Source organism: Microchirus variegatus, assembly GCF_963457635.1.
Source record: "Microchirus variegatus genome assembly, chromosome: 15".
Lineage (NCBI taxonomy): Eukaryota > Metazoa > Chordata > Actinopteri > Pleuronectiformes > Soleidae > Microchirus > Microchirus variegatus.
Window position 1 is genome coordinate 2,030,422 of NC_139816.1, and position 24,451 is coordinate 2,054,872.

Genomic DNA, 24,451 nt, shown 5'->3' on the forward strand with positions numbered 1-24,451 from the left:
GGAGACAGTGCAAGGTAAAAAATACAAGTACACAAAGCTTCCTCACAACTCATTCAGAAGATCATTCATGGTATGATGCAAGATCAGAACTCCCATATCAGGGCTGATGAAATGATTTGTACATATGGCAACGCACTGTTTGCAAAAAAAGGCCGTGATCAATCGCAGCATAGTTACATTGCACAGAAGATGAGAGAACTGGGGCGATTTGTGTTGGCTGTTAAGGAGCTTGACAAATGTGTCACAGGTCTTAAAGATATATGTGATCTAACAACATTTTAGCTGGCTATTAAAGCAGAATCTAAGATTTAGATAAAATGTCAGAAAATGTTGACAACAATGACATCGTCCATCGTAGCCACCATAGTGCCATGTTGACAATTTGCAACCATAAGTTAGAGGAAGGACCTGCAACCAGGCTCCAATTGAATGATACCAGCTGTCAATCACAGTGGTTTCCACTCGTGTTAAATTTTATCATCTAATTTCCTCCAAAGTGGGAAATAATTTACTAAATGTTCTATTGAGGCAGAGCTGAAACTGGTAATTGGACAATTATCTCCTCTGGAAAATATTTACTGACAATATTAATCAAGTTTATTTTCACATTGGCTTACGATCAAAGTGCTAATTCTGTTCACCTTGTGTTCTTCACTTTTTAAGCTGTAAGATGACTCTATAATGCATAAGGTCTACGGCACTAAAATATCCTTTCTAACTAGATGATGATCTACCAAGCCCATTCCCTACGCATGCTTTAACACAAAGCCATGATGATGATGTTGTGGGTAAGTCCTGACACTGAACATTTGACAAAAAAGTGGGCAATATTTTCAAAAGAAGAGTACAATAATAACAAATGCTCTTTACACAAAGCTTTAAGCTAGCATGAAAATAACATTTGCACTCTTGTTTATGTATTTTAGCGCTTCAAAAAATCCACATATTTAGCCCGTGTTCATTAAACACAAAGCATTTGAAACGATGATTAACATACATGTAGATATGTTTGTATTAACATATGTTGTCCTATCAGATGATCTGCCATGTACGTCCAACCCAAGTCCACCTGCTCACCACCTCAACAGAGTCAAAACTAATCGTACACGTGAAAATGATGATGCTAGTGATGATGTGGGTAAGTCCTGACATGTCAACAACAGTATGAATGCAAATCAATTGATATTATCTTAAAGAAAACATAATGATTGACTTGATACCCGTGGTGCAAAAAGGAACGGTACTGCAGGTCATTCCTCCCGACTGCTGTCAGATTTTACAACTCTTAATGTAACCCTGTAAACACCTTCACTTGCACTACAACACCACTACTACCCCCACCATCCTGTGCAATAATCATAATTAGTATTAATTAGTAATAATTAGTATTGGAAGTATTTATATTCTTATTGTATTCTTACTGTCTGTATACACATTTATTTACACTACAACATGCAATATTTCTCTAATGTAATGTTCACATAATGCAGTGTTTTTTTCTGTATTTAAAGGGATAGTTCGGAATTTTGAACATCAGACCTATTTTCCAACTCAGCCGGTGTGATGGAGACGTTTTCAAGAAATTTCATTCAGTTCTTCTAGTTGCCGAGTTCGCTGATGCTATGGCTAGCGCAAGTCAATGGTACACGCTAGCATAGCATTAGAAACACTCATACCGACTCCACAGTTCACTGGAGGCAAATCAATTGTAACGGCAGACTATCGATGTACATATCTGTGTTGATAGAATAATATTTGAAACAAAACTAACCTTGCATCGCATGAATTTTTGAGGGACTACTTTCTCAGCAGCAGCGGAATAAGTCCGCCGCTGCCATAGCCTAACAGAAAGTATGACGCGCTGCTGATGCTGAGACATAAATCCTTCAAATTGCAAGGTTGGTTTTCCATGCATATTTCTATGCTTTCAGCTCACTGCTCCACTGACTGCCAGAGACACTGAGCTTCCCTTGAAGTTGATTAGATAATATTCCTCCAAATTCTATATACAGTATACAGTCAATACAGTATTTTTGTTGATTGTTCTTAGGTCTATTAGGTCACACATTTGTATGTTTTACTTGTTTTATTTATGATGTACAGCACTTTGTTTCAGCTGTTGTTGTTTTTAAAGTGCTTTATAAATAAAGTTGGATTGGATTGGATAGTTTAACCATTCTATATTCTGATCTATTTTTGATTTCTAGATGCTCCACAAGTGTCCATAAAGAGACCCTGGACTGCTGAGGAGAGGACTGAGGTGCTTCGAAGGATGGCTAAGTTTGTTGCTCTAAGGAAGGTACCAGGGAAAAATGCCTGTCAGCGATGCATAAGTAAAGCGTCTCCTGCCCTCAACAATAGGACATGGAAAGACGTCAAATACTATGTCTGTCATGAAATTGCTAAAGTGAAGAAGAAGCTTAACTTCTGAAGACATGAGGATTGCTGGTTATCATCCTGTGATGAGGTTAGATGTTCTCCGCGTCTTAGCTTGTTTTTGTCTGCTGTTGCGCGTCACAAGTGACAGACTTTTTGTTTTTGTCGAGCAGCGACGAGCAAAGTTAGTTTGAGATCGTTTTCTTCACCGATGAGTTTTTTTGTTCAGTGGAGACTCTGATATGAGACTCATTTATTTGACCTTTTAATGACCTCAGCTGGTATAATTGTCACCCACAATATTCATTTAAATTCTTATTTTTTCTTTTTCATATTTGTATATTGCACATTTGCACACTTACCTTTTTTTATATGGGAAGTAGCAAATGTTGAGACAATCATGCAGAATTGTCAGACGTTATAAAGTGGAATCACAACCTCTTCAGGGTTTTTTGTCTGCTGTTGCTAGGCAGAAGTGACAGGCTTGTTGAAGCAACCTGTTTCAATCATTGCCAATTTTATTCTTTATTTTGCAATAAATTGTGGGAATTTGCTGTTCCGAACTTGAGTCTGACTGAATGTCCTTCTTTAATCAGTATGTAATGACTTTTCAGATTTACCTTTTCATTAATATTTAAAAATCAAATATCAAGGTCACCATTTATTTTTTCATTCATAATAAAAAAAAATTATGGTCTAATGAGATAACATATTTTAAAAGTTTACATCACACAATTGTATATTAAATATGGAACTGGATTTATCACTAAATGAGGAAGTAGGAGTATTTAGCAGCTATTTTTGGAAGAAAATGATTTCATTATTTCAAATCTGCCCTCAATAATCCCAGATTAAATATTATCTTGGTTGATATTGACTGTGAAACACTTCGAGACGATGTTTACACTCAATGATAATCTGGTCCTCACATTGTTGATGAAAAACTTTATTCTGAATCTTTTCTTTTTACTCAATCTCAAGGGGTGTATAGGTTTGGGGTGACATCTACTGTCCAGAAATGGTATTTTTGTCTTGATTTATAAAGTGGAAAGGCTGGTCCTCACTCTGCAGCACTTTTACCCGGTCCTCACTATGCAGCAAGTACAAGAATGTGTGTGTGTGTGTGTGTGTGTGTGTGTGTAAATGTGACAGTGGACCACAGCTCTGACAGGTCAGTGATGATGATGATGATGATGATACAAACGTTCATGCACTTTGAGGGCTGTGACTTTTTGCTGTGGGCAAAAAAACAACTGTCCATCAGCTGATGGTCTCAGACAGAGAAAGAGCAGGAGCAGCAGAATCTGTCAAAGCCTCAGGTCACTGTTTGTGACTTGATTTGTTTTTCTTTGCTGGAGGACGTGTTACAAGTCAGTCAGTCCATTCAGTATTTACTGGGAGAAGACACATCAACAATGAAGTGTCATTGGACTTGACTCTGAGTTCACCCTCAGAGACAGAACCGTGGTCTTCAGTCCATCATGGATTTGTTCAGCCTCGTCTTCTTGGCCTCAGACAAAACCCTTCACCTCTTCATCTCCTCCACTCTGGATTAAATTAAGCTTGTGAAGGAAACGCCTCAACATGAAGACTTTAAAGTGGACCTAGACCGGAAGTTCCAATTAAGGCTGTTTTTTTTAGTGTGTATCTGCGTCATTACCTTGTTTATGAAGCCCTGAAGGTTCTAAACAAACAGTTCAGTCACTGCTGAGAACACTGTGTTTTATTGTAATCTCAGGCTCAGCGAGATCTCTGAAAAAACCCGGTCCGGTTACGTAAACATCGGTTCTCCTGAACAGCAGATCCTCCTGCTCCGGGCACTAGTCCGGGCACATCCGGTTGCGTACATTGAACCGCAGAAGAAGAATAACGTCCGTTGTGGAGGTGTTTCACGAGCGACAGTGTCTTCTGACTCTGGGTCTGACTCCGGGTCAAAGGTCGTCAAAGGGACTGAGGCGGGGAGTCGTGAAGAAGCTATTTTTAAACACTGTTAAAACAATGTTTTGATAATGAGGAGCAGTGCATCCACCGTTCCAGAGGGGGGAGCTGTGCTTCTGAGAGCGGATTATGTCACTTTCGGGTATTGGCCAATCACAAGACAGTTGGGAAGGTTCTACGCTGGCTGGCCAACAACACACTCTGTCTTCTGGTTGTTTGAGTTGAGTCTGAAATATTGCGGCTGGGAAACAGTGTCAGAAAAGACAGATTTATCTGCTCGTTTACAGCAACTAGGAGGTTTTTGAGCATAAAAACAAGTTAATGTATGTAAGTAGACCTCCATAACTAACATATATGTGCAACAGGACCACTCTATGTGACTTTTAATTCTGTATAAGATCAAATGTTTTTCAAAAATAACATCTTGCACACAACACTGTTTTCAAGAAAGTTGTCATTTGATACGCATAAATACGCTGTCGAACGCAGTGTATGGAGAAGGACAAACCCATGCGAGCCAATCAGAATCCTCAGAATCAACAACAACGATCAACACGGAAACTCTGTTTCTCCCAATCGACGCGACAACACATAACTGGCGTTTTGAGAAATCTCCACTTTGGCCGGAGTTTTTAGAAATAATAGTTTTCTGTGATAAAAACAGGTTTTTTTTCGTGTTAATGAGAGGCCAAACTGCGTGGAAATATCGACGTTTTTTTCTGTCGCGATTTCACGTTTCCCTCTGTGTCTCCACAGACACAAAAACAAAACACTGCAGAGGAGAGTCACGGTCATTTGACAACAGTTTGAATTATATTTATATATATTTATATATTATATATATGAAAGTTGGGAAGGCTCTATGCTGACTGGCCAATCACAACACACTCTGTCTTCCGGGTGTGAGATTTATGTCTGAAATATCGCGGCTGAGGAGAGCGTCAGTTAGGTGAGATTTCTATCGGCTCGTTTACAGCAACCAGGAGGTTTTTGAGCATAAAAACAAGTTAATGTATGTAAGTAGACCTCCATAACTAACATATATGTGCAACAGGACCACTCTATGGGAGCTTTAAAAAACGCTGAGTGAGAATCAGGCGATGAGAAGAAAGCAAGACGGCAAAATATAAAAACAGAGAGAGGGAGGGAGGAGAAAAAAACTGATAAAAATAAGACCAGAGTGATAAATGGAGGTTAAAAAAAAAAGAAGAAGACGCGACGAGGCAGAATGAGGAAGAAGTGGAGAGGAAGAATGAGAGCATGAGGAACATTTCACTTTGGGAAATGAGAGGGTCTCAGAACGTCTGAACATCTTCCAGGTTTGAGGAGAACACACAGATCAGAGCAGGTGGTGACGCCTCACACATTCATGAGCCGAGACGACCGACCCGACCCCCCCACACCGTATTCCTGAATGGACCGGTCTGGTTTTCCCCCCCTCACTTAGTGAAGATGTTACCGTCAGCAGTTTTTGTTCTGTTCAGGAAATAACTTAACCTGAATAAAGTAGTGATTTCTCACTGTGTGTGTGTGTGTGTGTGTGTGTGTGTGTCCGTGTGTGTGTGTGTAATGAAGTCATTTGTTAACACAGATGAACCAGAAACAGGAGCAGCTCCACACAAACACATGCACATGCAGATGGTCCGTGGTCACCAGCCAGAAACACACACACACACACACACACACACACACACACACACACACACACACACACACTGAACAACTGAACATGCACCACCTTCTGTTCACTGTCACTGCAGCTCCGTTTGATTGAAAGTCAGAAATCAAAAGTCTTCTTGGAATGTGATGAACATTAGAAACTATAACAGAGTCGTGATATAAAACTGCAGCAGGACAACATTCATGACCACTTTGAGCTTTAGAGCATAACTGCAAACCTGATGGACCTGATGGAATTCCGGAATTCTGACTCTCCTGAGAATTCCGTCTTCCAGACTTTATAATCACAATTCTGACTGTAATCTCAGAATTCTGAATTTCTTCTCAAAATTCAGACTTTAATCTCAGAATTCTGAATTTCTTCTCAGAATTCCGTCTTCCTGACTTTATTCTCACAATTCAGACTATGATCTCAGAATTCCGGAATTCTGAATTTCGTCTCAAAATTCAGACTTTAATCTCAGAATTCCAGAATTCTGACTTTCTTCTCAGAATTCAGTCTTCCTGACTGTAATCTCAAAAATCTGATTTTTTTTTTCTCAGAACTCTGACTTTAATCTTAGTATTCCAGAATTCTGAATTTCTGCTCAGATTTCAGATTTTAATCTCAACATTCCAGAATTCAGACTTTAATCTCAGAATTCCAGAATTCTGAATTTCTGCTCAGATTTCAGATTTTAATCTCAACATTTCAGAATTCAGACTTTAATCTCAGAATTCCAGAATTCTGACTTTCTTCTCTGAATTCCGTCTTCCTGACTTCAATCTCAGAAATCAGATCTTTTTTTTCCTCTCAGAATTCAGATTTTAATCTCAGAATTCATGAATTTGGACTTTATTCTCAGAATTCTGTCTTCCAGATTTTAATCTCAGAATTCCGGAAATTCTGAATTTCTTCTCAGAATTTAGATTTTAATCTCAGAATTCCATTCCGTCTTTCTGACTTTACTCTCAGAATTCTGTCTTCCTGACTTTACTCTCAGAATTCTGTCTTCCTGACTTTACTCTCAGAATTCCGGAATTCTACTTTTTGCATAAGGAGATAACAATAATCTGAGCTTTTTCAGTTATAACCCTCAGAGTTTCCTACTTTTGCCTGGTTTCTCTTTGACTGCACTGAAGCATCAGAAGCATCAGAAGAAGGTGCAGAACAGCAGTGTTTGGTTCATGTTTCAGGTCCAGAACAGATCTGTGTTGCTGTGTTTACTCTGATATTTGTGCAGGACTGAAGGTCTGGACCAGGGTCACAGATAATGACTGGCTTTAAATGGCACAATCCTTCGCTTCCATTCCCTGGTGACGACTGAAGCAGCCAACGCAGAGCTCATCTCTGGAGAGACTGAGAGAGCGGCTAATCAGATCTGTGTGTGTGTGTGTGTGTGTGTGTGTGTGTGTGTGTGTGTGTGTGTGTGTGTGTGTGTGTGTGTGTGTGTGTGTGTGTGTGTGTGTGTGTGTGTGTGTGTGTGGACAGAGATGGAGAGAGACATGTGACACTTGACTTTGCTATTGATTTCCAAGACACCGTGTTATTGTTGACCTTACAGGTGATTTAGAAAAGTTCACGTCTGTGTGTGTGTGTGTGTGTGTGTGTGTGTGTGTGTGTGTGTCTGTGTGTGTGTGTGTGTTCTTGTATTTGTCACCTCATTAGGACCTCTCTGGGCACATAAACACAGATTTGATTTGTAGTTAAAGGTAAGGCTTAGTCATTAAGTGGCTATAGTTAGGATTAGGGGTAAGTTGGTTTAGTCCGTCCAAAAGAATGGAAGTCAGTCCTTAAAAGGATACCAGTGCAAACCTGTGTGTGTGTGTGTGTGTGTCTGTTCTAGCTGAAACTATAAATCAGGTCCAGCGAAGTCTAAGACTGACGTCGTCTTCCAAATTTTTCAAAGCGATAAATGTGTCACGAAATAGTTGTTTGAATGATTTTAAGATAAAGGCTTAGCTTTAGAGTTCACTCTGTATTAACATTCCTCTACTTCTATAAACTGCATTCATTCAATTTAAAAAGGGACAATGACAACATTTACTAACAGACAGAGTCTGAGCAGCAGGTATAGATGTACGTACATGTGCTTATTATTCTACACAATAAAGGAAAGAAGCCCGAGGCTGAGCTGGACGTTTGTCACTGACAAAGCACTTCAGTGACTTCACAGGTTCACCCCCCCTCCCCTCAGCCCTGTGATGGATTGGTCCGTGGCGGTGGTTTGGTCCCTAACTGCCTCACTAACTCCATCTGGATACAATCGTTCCCCGTGTGGAGTGATGTGTGTAGTCCACTGGATCAGACGCAGAATTCAGTGCATTTCAAGCAAAGATGAAAAAAATACTGAACATGTATTTTATTTCTGTCATAGTCATGTTTTTTTTTTTTTTAAATCACATCATATATTATCTTTAATTTCTAGTTCTTGCAATTGAGTAGTTAATAATAAGTTCATTATTCTATAATATTTCTATGTCAAGTCCTCGTGTAAATATTAAAAACACACTTTGTTTATCAGAATAAAGGCTGAATTTTATGTTTTTATTTAACCTTTATTTAATGAGAACTTTAGCCTGAGATCAAGCTCTTTTATAACAGTAACATCTGTCATTTATATGTAACATTATTGTGAATGTGATTTGATTTGCAACATTGTTTTTAAGTCAAGCAACAGAGCAACATTTATTTTGTCAAATAAGATTACACACACATATATATATATATGTGAATATATATATATATTGTTTTTATTTGCCATGTTTTATTTATTGTCAGTTACATCACTTTGTCTCAGCTATGGCTGCTTTAAGCGCTCTATTAATAAAGTTGAGTATATAATTTGTGATTTACTAATACTACTAACTAATACTTTACTGTAGAGGTGGGGGAAAAATAGATTCACATAGGAATCGTGATTCTAATCATCCACGATTCTGAATCAGTTCATAAACTTCAAAAATCGATTTTTTTTTTTAAGTTTCTAACCACACAAAACACTAAAGCTAGCCTAAGCTTTTATTTTTTTTAGAATTCTGACTTTCTCCTGAGAATTCCGTCTTCCTGACTTTATTCTCACAATCCTGACTTTGATCACAGAATTCCGGAATTCTGACTTTCTTCTCAGAATTCAGTCTTCCTGACTGTAATCTCAAAAATCTGTTTTTTTTTCCCCCTCAGAACTCTGACTTGAATCTCAGTATTCCGGAATTCTGAATTTCTGCTCAGAATTCAGATTTTAATATCAGAATTCCAGAATTCAGAATTTAATCTCAGAATTCCAGAAATATTTTATTTAAGTTTTGTTTTTTTGTACAGTAAGTAAGTTTTTATTTGTTTTGAATGAATAAATGTTAACTTTTGTCTTAAGTTTGCCTTTGTGTGATCACATTATCACATTATCTTATACAAACCGTATTGTTTTGATGCCATCTTTGTAAGTAAATCTCGTTAATAAATAATCTCAATAAAGGCATTCTATTCTATTTAACACACTATTGCATTGTATACATTTCTGAATCGAGAATCGTACGAATCGGATCGTGAGCCACCCGAAGATTCACATCCCTACTTTACTACACTATATATGTATACACATATATGTGTTGTTTTATTTCTAGTTATTTCTGCTTCTGTGACTTCTTCAGAAACATCTTGGTTCCCTGACAATAACTGAGAGCATCAGAGAAGCAGCAGCAGCAGCAGCAGCAGCAGCAGCAGCAGCAGCAGCAGCAGCAGCAGCAGCAGCAGCAGCAGCAGCCAGGTCTTTCATTAGCAGCAGGCTAAAATACGGGCTAATCAATGGCTGCTTATTACAAGGACCTCGAGTCAACTGTGATTCAATTACCTGTGATGATGAAGAGGAAGAAGAGGAGAGAGAGAGAGAGAGAGAGAGAGAGAGAGAGAGAGAGAGAGAGAGAGAGAGAGAGCCCACATCTCTGTGATGAATGGGACTGAGGCCAGAAAATGGGGTCACAGAGATAGAGAGAGCATGAGGAGGAGGAAGGAGGACGGAAAAGAGGTAAAGAAAGAGAAGAAGAATGATGAAACAGAGGAGAGAGGAAGCAGCAGGTGAGAAAAGGGAGTGAAAACAGAAAGGCTGACGTATGAAGATGTGTGAGGATATAAGGAGATAAAGAGACAGAGTGAAGTCTCATCACTTTATCTCTCTTTCCTTGTTCTTTCTCTGGCAGAATTCTGCATTCGCTCCATCTTCCATTCAACAGCAGGGCTTTGTTCTGACCCGGTTCAAACCCAGGTCTCAAACCCAGGTCTAGGTCTAACCACTGCACCGATCATGAATGTCCTCTGGAAAATTACAAATGACACCAAACTAACGATGTTTGGATGAAGGAAGGAAACAAACACATCAGTGTGATACAGATCAGCTTCTCCACAATGAGCTCATTTATTTCACCAAAGTCATTTTTCAAACGTCATTTCCGAAACGGCGACGTTTTTTCCTTTTTGTTAAAGCCGCGAGTGGAAACGCTTCAGATCCACGAGGAATTGAACCAAAAACAACCAGCTGTTCCGTTCTTTGGCACCACTTCCTTTGGGGTACCGGAGTAAAATGGTTCAGTGGACACTGAACGCATCATCTCACATCGGGCACAACCCAATCCCGCCTACACTCTTAGAAATAAAAGTGCTAATTAGTGCTAAAAGTGCTAATGTAAAAGTGCTAATGCTTTGGCTTGTCCTCATAGGAGAACCCACCCCCGTCCCAATACCTTTCCCTTAAAATTTCCCCTTGGTTTTGAGTTCCCTCAACCATAAATTCCCCCTCGTTGAGGGAAGTGGTATTGGGTCATCACTACATGCAAATTAGCGTAGTGAACGTAACAAACGCACACACCTACGTCACATGTGGACAGTTCTACCGGTGGAGCGTGCTACTATTTTCATTCAGAAAAAAATGCCGGCGTATCAGCTGTTTTTTTTTTTTCCGTCAACGCCGGTTTTTCTCCGTCTTCGTAAATGCTATATCACGACTGTGATTGAAATCTGACAAGTCCGGGGTATTCGTGTTCATCCAAAACACTGACAAAACTATCCAGATGTAGCAGAGCTAGCTAGCGGCTGTTTGCCGGGTGCTTCGAGAGCGTTTGCCCGTCATGCAGCTCTGCGTGGCGGGCGTGCTCTCTCTGGGTGCTCGGCGGGTAGCCGCTCGCTAGCTAGTTAGCTAGCTGCTTTCATAAATCGTCACTTATTTTCTGACATTAGTGTTCAAAAGCTCAACGGTCCTTTGGATGAGTATCAAACAAACATATTCCAACACAATTCAACATTGTAACGCGCTTATTTGCGGGAATATATCACAACGAAAATGTTCCTCGGCAGATGTGGCCGCCATCTTTGTTGAAAAATATCACCCGGATCGCTGAATCCGCAAAGCATCATGGGTAATCTCATCTTCCACTTGGTTTTAAGCCCGCACCAGAGCTCACTACGTTTTGAGGGTCGATTATAAGGGCAAAATCGCACCCCCCCCCCCTTGATCCACCCTACACGTGAACGCGCAAAATGTAGTTAGGGTTAGTTATGTAGGGTTAGGGTAAAAATGTAGGGTTAGGGTAAAGATGTAGGGTTAGGGGAAAAATGTAGGGTTAAGGGAAAAATGTAGGGTTAGGGTAAAGATGTAGGGTTAGGGGAAAAATGTAGGGTTAGGGGAAAAATGTAGGGTTAGGGTAAAGATGTAGGGTTAGGGGAAAAATGTAGGGTTAGGGAAGGTATTGGGACAGGGCCTTAGTGTCACCTGGAACCCTTTTGGAGGGTTCCACCAAGAACCCTTTTAAAACCCTTTATTCAGAAAATGGGTTTTAAAGGGTTCTCTGGATGAAAATGGTTCTCACCGGAACCATTAGTGTTACCAAGAACCCTTGAAAAACCTCAGTCTTTGTAGAAGAACACGTTTGGGACCCTTATTTCTAAGAGTGTACCAAGTAAAGTTACTGTTCTCAGTGGAAACACAAGCCTGATCCAGGACTGTACCGCTCCAAACCGTTCCGTACTAACCCAGCCGCTGCATGGCGTAAAAAACGCGGCATAAAGTTCCCGCGTTATTTATAAAAGTGGAGAATAACTTACTTTATCTGAGAGGAACTGAGAGTTTCTAAACGAATGCGGCGACGATTGCGTTATCAGCCAACAGCTGTTTTGCAGGATGATTAAAGCTTCACGCACTGACCTCGTCCTCCGCTCTGCCTCCCACAACTATTTGGGAAAAGAGGCAAAAAAAAAGGAGCTTCAGAGAATCACAGGTGTGGTAAATAGACGAGGAACGTTATCACCGTCTCCGTTGACGACACGCTCCCCCTGCTGGTGGGTCGTGGAGCTCACGTGGAGGAAACTCTCCGTCACTTTGACGTATTGAGGCGGAGCCGCTGAGCCGGCGGCTGAATCCTCACAGTCCTCACATGCTCCAGGACTCCGGTCCATTTAACACGAGCACACGAGCCTCTCTGACCACAGCCGTGTTTTTCAAACATTAACGCGTGTTTGGCCTCGTTTTAGAAGCGGCGAAAGCTTTAGTTTCTACTCAGTCCTGTCCACCGCCACATCAGAGCTGACAAAAAAAACAACACTTCATCCATTTGAATGACTCATGTCGTAAAACTCATGCATTCTCATCAACTATAGACTGAACAGTAGCTGCTCTGAAGACGCCTCCCAGTCCACACCATTACTAAAACATTATACGTTATATTTTAGAAGGTGTTGACTGTTTTATCCACAAACAGCATTGATTTTCCTCATTCACGATAAAATCCATCAGCTAATCCCAAAGGAGAACTACGGCACGATTTGCGTTCGCCCGACTAAAAACTACGGCAAATGCACAACACGGACGCACAGAATAACAGGAGGAAGAAGAAGAAGAAGAAGACAAAACAACAAAATATAACATCACCTAACATCACATCTGTGATCTGAGATTAGCGCAGAATATGAAGGTTAGAATGATTTAAAACATCTATGTCAGATTATCACGTCCAGAAGTGTTTTAGCAAAAACACCTTCATATCAACCCTCTCACATTAGAAAGAGCTCCTGAAAAGCACAGGCTCCCCCTTGTGGTAATTTGCTGTACAAACAAACTATAATATATATATATATACACATATATAAATATATATATATACATATGTGTATATATATATATATACACACATTTATATACATACATGTATATATATACACATATATATACATACATGTATATATATACACATATACACACATATATGTATATAAATACACATATACACACATATATAATATATATGTGTGTATATGTGTATATATATGGCTGGACACATATGTATATATATACACATATACATATGTATAATATATATATATGTATATATATATACACATATATATACATATACATACATATATTCACATATACATACATATATATACATGTATACATACATATACATGTATATATACATATACGTATACATGTACATATACATATATACATATAAGATAAGAAGTCCTTTATACATATACATGTATATATACATATATACATATACATGTACATATACATGTATATATACATGTATAAATACACATATGTGTATATATTTATATACACACATATATATATATATATATATATATATTTATATATATATATATATATATATATATATATATACATTGCATCCTGTTGAACTTCTTCATGTCTCTGAGTTGGATCTGTGAACGCCTGCTTTACACTATGCGATGGTGCTGCCATCTTCAGGACAAAGCTGGTATTGCATCTGCTCTAACAATGATTAGAAAAAAAGAAAGTTTTCATGCATATTCTCTCTCTCTCTCTCTCTCTCTCTCTCTCTCTCTCTCTCTCTCTCTCTCTCTCTGCAGACGTCAGGATTAACATAATCTCTTATCTCACAGTCAGGATTTCTTCCACTTACAAACACAGACAAATAAACCTTTCATTTCAGGCACAAAATAATGGATAACTTAACCATTAGATGATATACAAGATAAACTATACGTTTTTATATAGTGATGGAGTCTTGGAGAGAAGCTGCCTAAAGGAGAAGACAGTGGAGTGTCGCTCTGTATATTATGGGCTGTCACTGTTTGAGTGGATGTGAGTGAGGAAGTCATTTCACAGGGTTGTGATTTATGAGCTTCACACGTTTGTGACTGTAAATCTGCTGCTGTCACAAAGAGCTGATCTTCAAATGACTCAGTCTGAGAAATCACACACACACACACACACACACACACACACACACACACACACACACACACACACACACACACACACACACACACACACATTCTTGTACTTGCTGCATACTGAGGACTGGGTTGCTGACAAAGTGAGGACCAGCATTTCCACTTTATAAATCAACACAATTACAAATATATACTTCATGAATGACATCTATAAAGAACCACTGGTTGCAGTACCATAAAATGTCTGCAGGTGGAGCCCCAGAGCAAAAAGGGCTGGAAAACTTTTTCGATTTTTCTTTTTTTTTGTAATTTTTGGTCCAAAATTTGACAAAAACGTCATACTATACTATGTCTTCCAAAATTAGATTTTCTTTTTTTTTTTTGACAAATTGAGTATAGCATGTTATAGCAACCTAAGGAAGTGATTTCAATGAAAACAAAGTGAGGACCGGCCAAAATGTCCCCACTCACTTGAATGACCTCACTTTGTTGGTTAAAAACCCTCACTGGTCCTCAGTATGCCACAAGTACAAGAACACACACACATTCTTGTACTTGCTGCATACTGAGGACCGGTTAAAAGTGCTGACAAAGTGAGGACCAGCATTTCCACTTTATAAATCAACACAATTACACATATCTACTTCACGAATGACATCTATAAAGAACTACTGGGTGCAGTACCATAACATGTCTGCAGGTGGAGCCCCAGAGCAAAAAGTGTGTGAAACAAAATGTGCACCAAATCGAGGAGCTCTATTAAAAACAGAGTATAGCATGTTTACAACCTAAGGAAGTGATTTCAATGAAAAAAGAGTGAGGTCCTCACTTTGTATAAATGACCTCACTCTGTTGGTAAAAAACCCTCACTGGTCCTCAGTGTGCCACAAGAACAAGAACAAGAACACGCACACACAGTAAATAAATTAAACAACAGAGGAAGAAAGACGTGTCTTCAACCTGCAGACGTATAAAAGTTTTACTGCACCCTGAAGCACCGCAGAATTATTCTCTGTCCAAATCTGGAGGACGATTTTTCTTCTTCTTTTATTTTCAGAACAAAGACACAGCGGTTAAATATGGAGGAGAACTTTTCCACTGATTAAGAAAAGGACAGTTTCTCTCTGTGTGTCTGTGAACACGGTCACATCCACACTGACAGCAGAACAAGAACCAACCTAACCAAGTTACCGTGCAGCGTCTTTTCTCAGCGTCTGAATCACACACAAACAGCAGGACAAACATTTCCACGTCTTTACTCAGCAGCTATGTGAAGAAGAAGAAGCGAGCGAACGTGTGACGCACACCACGAGCTCCTTCAGAGTAATTTAGTGCGAGTTTGCAGTGACTCGGCCGTTCTGTCGCCGCGGAGAAAACACGTCTGTGAGCAGACGAACTCTCCGATGAATTGTCGCCAGGACGACGAACGCAGACGTGACGCGAAACACAAAAGCGTAATATGTTACCCGGAAGTGTCCTACCTGCGTGACCTTCTCCGTGACGTGGTGAGTCCTGTCGATGAGTTTGCACGGCGCGATGATGTCCATGTCTCCGGTGGGCAGCGCCATCAGCGGATCGGGCTTGAAGTCCACAAAGTTGAGCGTGATCTGGGGGATCTTGGAGATGGCCCGGTAACGCATGAGGTCCGAGTCCGACGTGGAGTTCAGGATGTTGGATTTACTGTTCACCGCACCTGCACACACACACACACACACACACACACTCGTTATAACACGTCGTAAATAAATTTATCCGCCTGCGTTGCGTTTCCGTCCTCTTCGCCTCACCCGCGCTGCCCGGCCGGACGCTCGCCCTCCGGTTCTTCCTGTCCCAGTCGGGCCTCATGGCTTCGATCTCGTCGACGGACGACGCTCGACGCATGCTGTGGAAGCTTTCCCGCGAGCGGCTACGCGACAGCGAGCAGTTGGAGCCCGAGGCGTCCGGGTTGAGGCTGAGGCGGTGATGCGGCGCCACGCAGGGCGACGACTGGGTCACCAGGTGGCACCCGTGTGGAGGTGGAGGTAGAGGAGAGGACACGGGAGGTCCAGAGCCCAGTAAGGTGTGCTGGTCCTCCTGCCGGTCTTCTGGCCAGCTCTGGAGAGCTAACCTGAGGCAGAAGAGACCATCGTGAATCATAAATATGCCTCAAGTGACCAGTTGGACGAACAGGGAAGAACTTTGAGGATTCACGTGTTCAATAAACCAGTGTTTTTCCAAACCCTGGTCCTCACGAACACTGCCCTGCATGTTTTAGATGTTTCCCTGCTCCAACACACCTGATTCAGATCAACAGCTCGTCATCAGGCTTCTGCAGAGCTCGGTGACGAGCTGTTCAGCTGAATCAGGTGTGTTGGTGTGCCCTGAGGACCAGGGGTTGGGAAACACTGCAATAAACGACGTTTACGCAACAAGTTTTTTTACGCAACACAGACATGCTGCATACCCACAGAAAGGTCAAAAACTCAGCTAAAAGCTCATATAAACCATTCTTATGTTCACCAAACACAGTTAAAACACCGATGGATCAAACAGCAGGAGCGGAAAAAAACCGTCACATCGCACACATTGAAAAGCGGCACCGGAGCGCCTAACCCTAACCCTAACCCTAACCCGCCAGCGTGATTATGTAAACAAAAAAAACACGTGTCGACTGGACAGCGGATAATCTACAGATTCCAGCGGTACCATTTTTATCTCTCTACGACCAAGATTCATGGATCCAGCGCCAAAATAAGAGCAAAACAACAACTGACTTTCAAGAAATACAAGCAGAAATGTTGTCTTACCGTTGCTGTTTATCAAAACAAGTTATTTCCACCGGAACAAAACCACTTCTAATGAAGAACTACACTTCCCAGCATGCTTTGGGAACAAATCCCAGTCTGACTGATCATTACAGAGCGACATTAGATGGTTCTGATTAGAGAAGGGCGAATGTCCGCACAAATGCATCATATGCATTTATGTCCTTTTGACTCGCTGACGAAGCCATTCTCACGCATTTGGAGACCAGGGTCTGATTCTACCGGTTTAGAGGTTTAAAACAAGCTGTCAATCACCCTAATTGACCAAGGTAAGCCAGAGCTATGGCGCTGCGTACCTGAAGACGCTGCAGAGTCACAGAGTTGTTATTACGCACCGCACAGGAAGCATCCATTTACAGCGAGTTATTACACTTTTTTTATTTCTTTTTTCAAAAAAAGTTATTTTTTGATCTGTAGTGACATATAAATAAAATTAAATGGGTTTTTAATAATTTGGTACCTAAGAAATCTCAAATGGCACAGATGGTGCCAAACTGTGCCAAAAGATAGAACGCCCAGACATCTCTTTACTAAAACCTCTGTAATTTCACTCTGCTTCACTTCAGCAGCATCAGTCTTTGCACAGCTCATGTCCACATGTTGTTACATGACCTCCATGTGTTTTTAAGCTCCTACTGCACATTTTAAAGGTGATATTTGCTTTAAAATGCAATATTTTTTTAGGCGAGAGAAAAAAAATCCTTCAGTTATGCTGTGTTCCATGTACATTTACTCTGACACAGTGGCAAATACAGTGAAACTTACACATCTGGTGGAATCTCACAAGTGTTATCTGTAGTTTGATACCAAGATAATCCACATAGAGCTTGTAACTGCAGATATTTACTCTATTTAGTTTGGGCATGTCATTTTTCGAGCAGGGAAGAAGAGGTTAAGGAAACTCCTGCCACTTAATGACGAGAAGAGCAATTATTAATGAAGGCTAAAGACTGTGAAATCTAGTTAGTGAACAGAAGACAAGGATTCCATTTGAACCTGATAAAGTCTTATTTCATTGTTCATTCTTAACTTGTCCTACCTGCTTCCACTGCTGTGGTCCTGGTGGTCTGCTGCTAAAGGAGAGAGGGGCAGGAACTCTCCGAGGCCTAACGACTCACGACTGCGGCGGTCAGGGCGCGTCAGGGGCGCCGCGGTGGGAACGTGACCGACCTCGGCGTCGTCCAGAGACGCCTTACTGTTGGACAGGGAACGCAGCAGAGGGAGACGCAGCTTGAAGCCTCGCGGACGACCTGGTGGACGAGGAGACACGGTCAAGGGAAAGGAAACGTCAAAGAGAGAGAGAGAGAGAGAGAGAGAGAGAGAGAGAGAGAGAGAGAGAGATCTAATCCAGACTTAATCTGGATCATACTGAGCACAAGCACAACTTTTAAAAAATACAGCTTCGAAACAATCTCGTGGAATCTAGGACAGTAACGCGGATTAGATTTTGGTTTGAAGTGCAAAACAAAGAATTTGACTGAGAGATGAAATATTATTACAGATTAAATTATTTATAGTCTGTAGTCCAGGGGTTCTCAAAGTTCTGATATCTGAGGCCAATTTAGGAACCCAACATTGGACTGAGGGCCGCAAAAGGAAAAAAAAAAAAAAAAAAAAAAAATCCCATTTGTAATAATTTTAATGACCAGATTGCAGTTCTACAGTTTAGCGTTAAGTAATTTAAGCGTTAATATAATAACGCTTTATAATTTACTGGGTAATTACCCAGTATTTTGGCCATTGTTCTTACCTTCTAATTACAGGTTAATACCAAGTAACACATTTCTGTTACCATATATTTACTGGGTAAATAGCTAGTAATTGGCTGCTGTAGCTACCTGCTTATTACCAGCTTATAACACAATAATACACTAAAATTCACCATATAGAAACCAGGTAAATACTCAGTATTGTTGTTTACACTTATTGGTCTGTATCCAGTAATGTCCAATAAACTTTTAACAAGCTTAGTCGCTCCTGGATTAAAACTATCAACTGTAATTCACTGCAGGGCCGCCAGAAATGTTTCTGTGGGCCGCCGTTGGCCCCCGGGCCGCACTTTGAGAACCAATGATGTAGTCGTAGTTTTTAATGAGTTTGACTCTGACAAGGATGTCAAATGCAGTTAAAATGAACAAAAAGAGTAACTGACAAACGCAGGTGAAACACTTTAGGGGCGGGGCCGACAATCAACAGGGAAGACAGGACAGGAAGTCAAAGGTACACACACACACACACAGAGGGAGAAACTTCAAAATAAAACAGGAAACCAGAAAAAAATAATAAAACGGGGAAAGAACAAACAAAAAAGACCAAGGGTGAAGTTAAAAAAAAAGAAAGAAAAAAGGTGTGTATAAGCACAGCAGAGAGCAAAAGGTCAAAGGTCAAAGGTCAAAGGTCAGCAGTTACCGGTGACGAGCCAGTTGGGAAGACGGTGGTTCAGCTCCTCGTTGCAGTCCTGGAGCGTCTGATCTGTCATGACCTCAAAGTTGAGGATGAACATGATCACCACGCCATCCTCGTTCTTCACCGGCACCACGTCCACCATGCACAGGAAGCACTGACCTGAGAGGGGGACACGGGGACACGGGGGGACACGGGAGGACGGGGGGACACAGGGACACAAGATCAGTCACACTCGGTGCTTTTATTCTGACAGGAACACATGAGTTTAAAACCTCCAAACAGGTGACGGCAACAACACTGACTCTTCAGGTGATATTTCAGTGTCACAGATTCACCAGAGCGAGAGACACAAGGACACTAAGTATATTAATATACACAGATTATACACACACACACACACACACACACACGCACACACACACACACACACACACTTCTCTTATTAAATGTGCATCTGTGCTAAATCAGCACTGACACTATTCCACGTTCACTAATCTGCCACAGAACTAAAACGGCTAAGTAAGTGTGAAATTAGACATAAGACACTAAGTGGTTTTCAGGTCCACAGACCGAGGACACTAAGTGTTTTCAGGTCCACAGACCGAGGACACTAAGTGGTTTTCAGGTCCACAGACCGAGGACACTAAGTGGTTTTCAGGTCCACAGACCGAGGACACTAAGTGTTTTCAGGTCCACAGACCGAGGACACTAAGTGGTTTTCAGGTCCACAGACTGAGGACACCAAGTGGTTTTCAGGTCCAAAGACTGAGGACACTAAGTGTTTTCAGGTCCACAGACTGAGGACACTAAGTGGTTTTCAGGTCCACAGACCGAGGACACTAAGTGGTTTTCAGGTCCACAGACTGAGGACACCAAGTGGTTTTCAGGTCCAAAGACTGAGGACACTAAGTGTTTTCAGGTCCACAGACTGAGGACACTAAGTGGTTTTCAGGTCCACAGACCGAGGACACTAAGTGTTTTCAGGTCCACAGACTGAGGACACTAAGTGGTTTTCAGGTCCACAGACTGAGGACACTAAGTGGCTTTCAGGTCCACAGACTGAGGACACTAAGTGGTTTTCAGGTCCACAGACTGAGGACACCAAGTGGTTTTCAGGTCCACAGACTGAGGACACTAAGTGGTTTTCAGGTCCACAGACTGAGGACACTAAGTGGTTTTCAGGTCCACAGACTGAGGACACTAAGTGGTTTTCAGGTCCACAGACTGAGGACACTAAGTGGCTTTCAGGTCCACAGACTGAGGACACTAAGTGGTTTTCAGGTCCACAGACTGAGGACACCAAGTGGTTTTCAGGTCCACAGACTGAGGACACTAAGTGGTTTTCAGGTCCACAGACTGAGGACACCAAGTGGTTTTCAGGTCCACAGACTGAGGACACTAAGTGGTTTTCAGGTCCACAGACTGAGGACACCAAGTGGTTTTCAGGTCCACAGACTGAGGACACTAAGTGGTTTTCAGGTCCACAGACTGAGGACACTAAGTGGTTTTCAGGTCCACAGACCGAGGACACCAAGTGGTTTTCAGGTCCACAGACTGAGGACACTAAGTGGTTTTCAGGTCCACAGACCGAGGACACTAAGTGGTTTTCAGGTCCACAGACCGAGGACACTAAGTGGTTTTCAGGTCCACAGACCGAGGACACTAAGTGGTTTTCAGGTCCACAGACCGAGGACACTAAGTGGTTTTCAGGTCCACAGACCGAGGACACTAAGTGGTTTTCAGGTCCACAGACCGAGGACACTAAGTGGTTTTCAGGTCCACAGACCGAGGACACTAAGTGGTTTTCAGGTCCACAGACCGAGGACACTAAGTGGTTTTCAGGTCCACAGACCGAGGACACTAAGTGTTTTCAGGTCCACAGACCGAGGACACTAAGTGGTTTTCAGGTCCACAGACCGAGGACACTAAGTGGTTTTCAGGTCCACAGACCGAGGACACTAAGTGGTTTTCAGGTCCACAGACCGAGGACACTAAGTGGTTTTCAGGTCCACAGACCGAGGACACTAAGTGGTTTTCAGGTCCACAGACCGAGGACACTAAGTGTTTTCAGGTCCACAGACCGAGGACACTAAGTGTTTTCAGGTCCACAGACCGAGGACACTAAGTGGTTTTCAGGTCCACAGACCGAGGACACTAAGTGTTTTCAGGTCCACAGACCGAGGACACTAAGTGTTTTCAGGTCCACAGACCGAGGACACCAAGTGGTTTTCAGGTCCACAGACCGAGGACACTAAGTGGTTTTCAGGTCCACAGACCGAGGACACTAAGTGTTTTCAGGTCCACAGACCGAGGACACTAAGTGGTTTTCAGGTCCACAGACTGAGGACACTAAGTGGTTTTCAGGTCCACAGACTGAGGACACTGCAGAAACACACATTGATGATATCCACTTAATTTCAACTCCAAAAAGCGTTAGCGTTGACGCCGTTATCACGTTAAAAAAAAGTCACATTTGCTTCAAGGTTTTTTTTTTGTTTTGTTTTTTTAAATAGATCTGGATCGGAGTGACGTGAACAATGAAATAACTAATAAAAGACGTATGAACATTAATGTCAACAAAACCATCTCACGACACAACATTTCTATCTATAGAGAACTCTCTGCTGCTTCCGTTTGTGTCAAAATCTAACCTCGCGTAGTTCTTTAGCTTTGGAGAATTTGGAGAAAATATCTATAGACGATTTCACTGTTTATTCTAATGCAAAACATTTGAATTTTACTTGCAAATGAAATGCGACGATTAATTGCAGCCTTTGCGATGGCTTTGTTTCGTTCTTAAAAGTGTTGCCTCTGATATTCCAGACATACCTGTCTCTGTTCAGTCTCTGTCCTGCACGGCGGCGACGCTCAGATTTAAAGCCAACACTTTGTACAATGACCACGTACGTACACTACATGACCCTCTCTCGTTCACCCTCTCATGTCATTCATGTCACATCACCGCTGCAGAGAGAAATCTGAAAATCTGATTGGATGACAGCGTAATCCCAACAAAGGAGGGGGGAAAAAATATGAAACACGGGGAAAAACTAAAAGATTACACCATCTGGCCACATCCAGCTGTGTGTGTGTGTGTGTGTGTGTGTGTGTGTGTGTGTGTGTGTGTGTGTGTGTGTGTGTGTGTGTGCTAATGCTCATGTATGTCTTATGTTCATTCATAAACTATGAGGTCATTTAGGAATGAAGACGTGGTCTTCAACGGACTTTTTAGATTTTCACGCACAATTTGTCGGTTCCATACACAAACATGTGCGCACACACACACACACACACACACACACACACACGTACACAAACACGTGCACACACACATACACAAACACGTGCACACACACATACACAAACACGTGCACACACACAAACACAGCCTGCTGTGTAGGATTAAACGTCAACAAAGAGGATCTAACTTCACTTCATTGTTCTTAACACTAATACATGAAGAAGTATTTATTGTTAGTTCTTATATAAATAATACTACGACATGTAAAACACTCACTTCTCACCGTTTTTATATCATACGAGCGAGTGTTTGAACACACAATACATTTAATCTGCTTTAATGTACAGATCAGGGAATGAGTGAAGATATAAAGAACACACACACACACACACACACACACACACACACACACACAGGTCTGTGAGGTCAAGACCTGGATGTATTCCAACACAGCGTGTACCATCTGATAATCTGATTTACAAAGCTCAGATTATGACAACGCACTAAAACACATCCAAAAATGCAGAGCGACACCGTCACACCGTGACAAACGCCGCGACAACAGTGTGACAACACCGCGACAACAGTGTGCTAAACACCGCGACAACAGCATAACAATACCGCGACAATACAGTGTTAAACACTGTGACAACACCCTGACAACAGTGTCACACACTGCGACAACACCGTGACGACAGTGTGTTAAGCACCGCGACGACAGCATAACAACAGTGTGTTAAACACCGTGACAACAGTGTTAAACACAGTGACAACAGTGTTAAACACCATGACAACAGTGTGCTAAACACAGTGACAACAGTGTCACCACACCACAACAACACCTTGACAACAGTGTGTTAAACACCGTGACAACAGTGTGACAACACCGTGACAACAGCATAACAATACCGCAACAACAGTGTTAAACACCATGACAAAAGTGTGCTAAACACAGTGACAACAGTGTGACAACACCGTGACAACATTGTGTTATACACTGCGACAACACCCTGACAACAGTGTTAAACACAGTGACAATAGTGTGTCATACACCCTGACAACAGTGTTAAACACAGTGACAATAGTGTGTCATACACCGTGACAACAGTGTGTTGAAAGGACCTAAGGTGCTGTTCAGACCAGACATTATACTCTGATTAGAGTATTTTAGCTGAGTCATGTTGTTTGTTTCTTCTTTATGGGAAAACAACTTGAGGATGATATCGTTTCTATAGTTTGAGATGATTCAGCACAAATGACTGACAGGTTTTTTAATTTAGATTTATAGACGCGTCTTTGTCCTTGTTTTTTAATCACATTTGTCTCCATCGTCCTGTGGCGTTAAGTGTCTGTAAATCCACAGCAGAATGAACAGAAATGAGGAATAAAGAAAAAGTGAGAGGGAAGAACATCTGTCCGTCAGGAGAGGAGAGAGGAGACGAGAGAGGAGACAAGAGAGGAGACAAGAGAGGAGAGGAGACGAGAGAGGAGACAAGAGAGGAGAGGAGACGAGAGAGGAGACGAGAGAGGAGACAAGAGAGGAGAGGAGACGAGAGAGGAGACAAGAGAGGAGAGGAGACGAGAGAGGAGACGAGAGAGGAGACAAGAGAGGAGAGGAGACAAGAGAGGAGACAAGAGAGGAGACAAGAGAGGAGAGGAGACAAGAGAGGAGACGAGAGAGGAGAGGAGATAAGAGAGGAGAGGAGACAAGAGAGGAGACAAGAGAGGAGAGGAGACAAGAGAGGAGACGAGAGAGGAGAGGAGATAAGAGAGGAAAGAGGAGACGAGAGAGGAGATAAGAGAGGAGAGAGG

General features: G+C 41.7%; 1 protein-coding gene across 1 annotated transcript in view; it reads right to left on the reverse strand.

Moving 5' to 3' along the window:
• kcnh2b (potassium voltage-gated channel, subfamily H (eag-related), member 2b) overlaps positions 1-24,451 on the reverse strand; it is a gene marked incomplete at both ends in the record, with an annotated part of 165,352 nt that overhangs the window by 58,393 nt on the left and 82,508 nt on the right. Inside the window, 4 exons of the mRNA XM_083901425.1 lie at positions 15,670-15,881; positions 15,976-16,295; positions 18,032-18,242; positions 19,402-19,557. Coding sequence (XP_083757551.1) covers positions 15,670-15,881; positions 15,976-16,295; positions 18,032-18,242; positions 19,402-19,557 — 899 coding nt within the window. The remainder of the gene's footprint in view (positions 1-15,669; positions 15,882-15,975; positions 16,296-18,031; positions 18,243-19,401; positions 19,558-24,451) is intronic.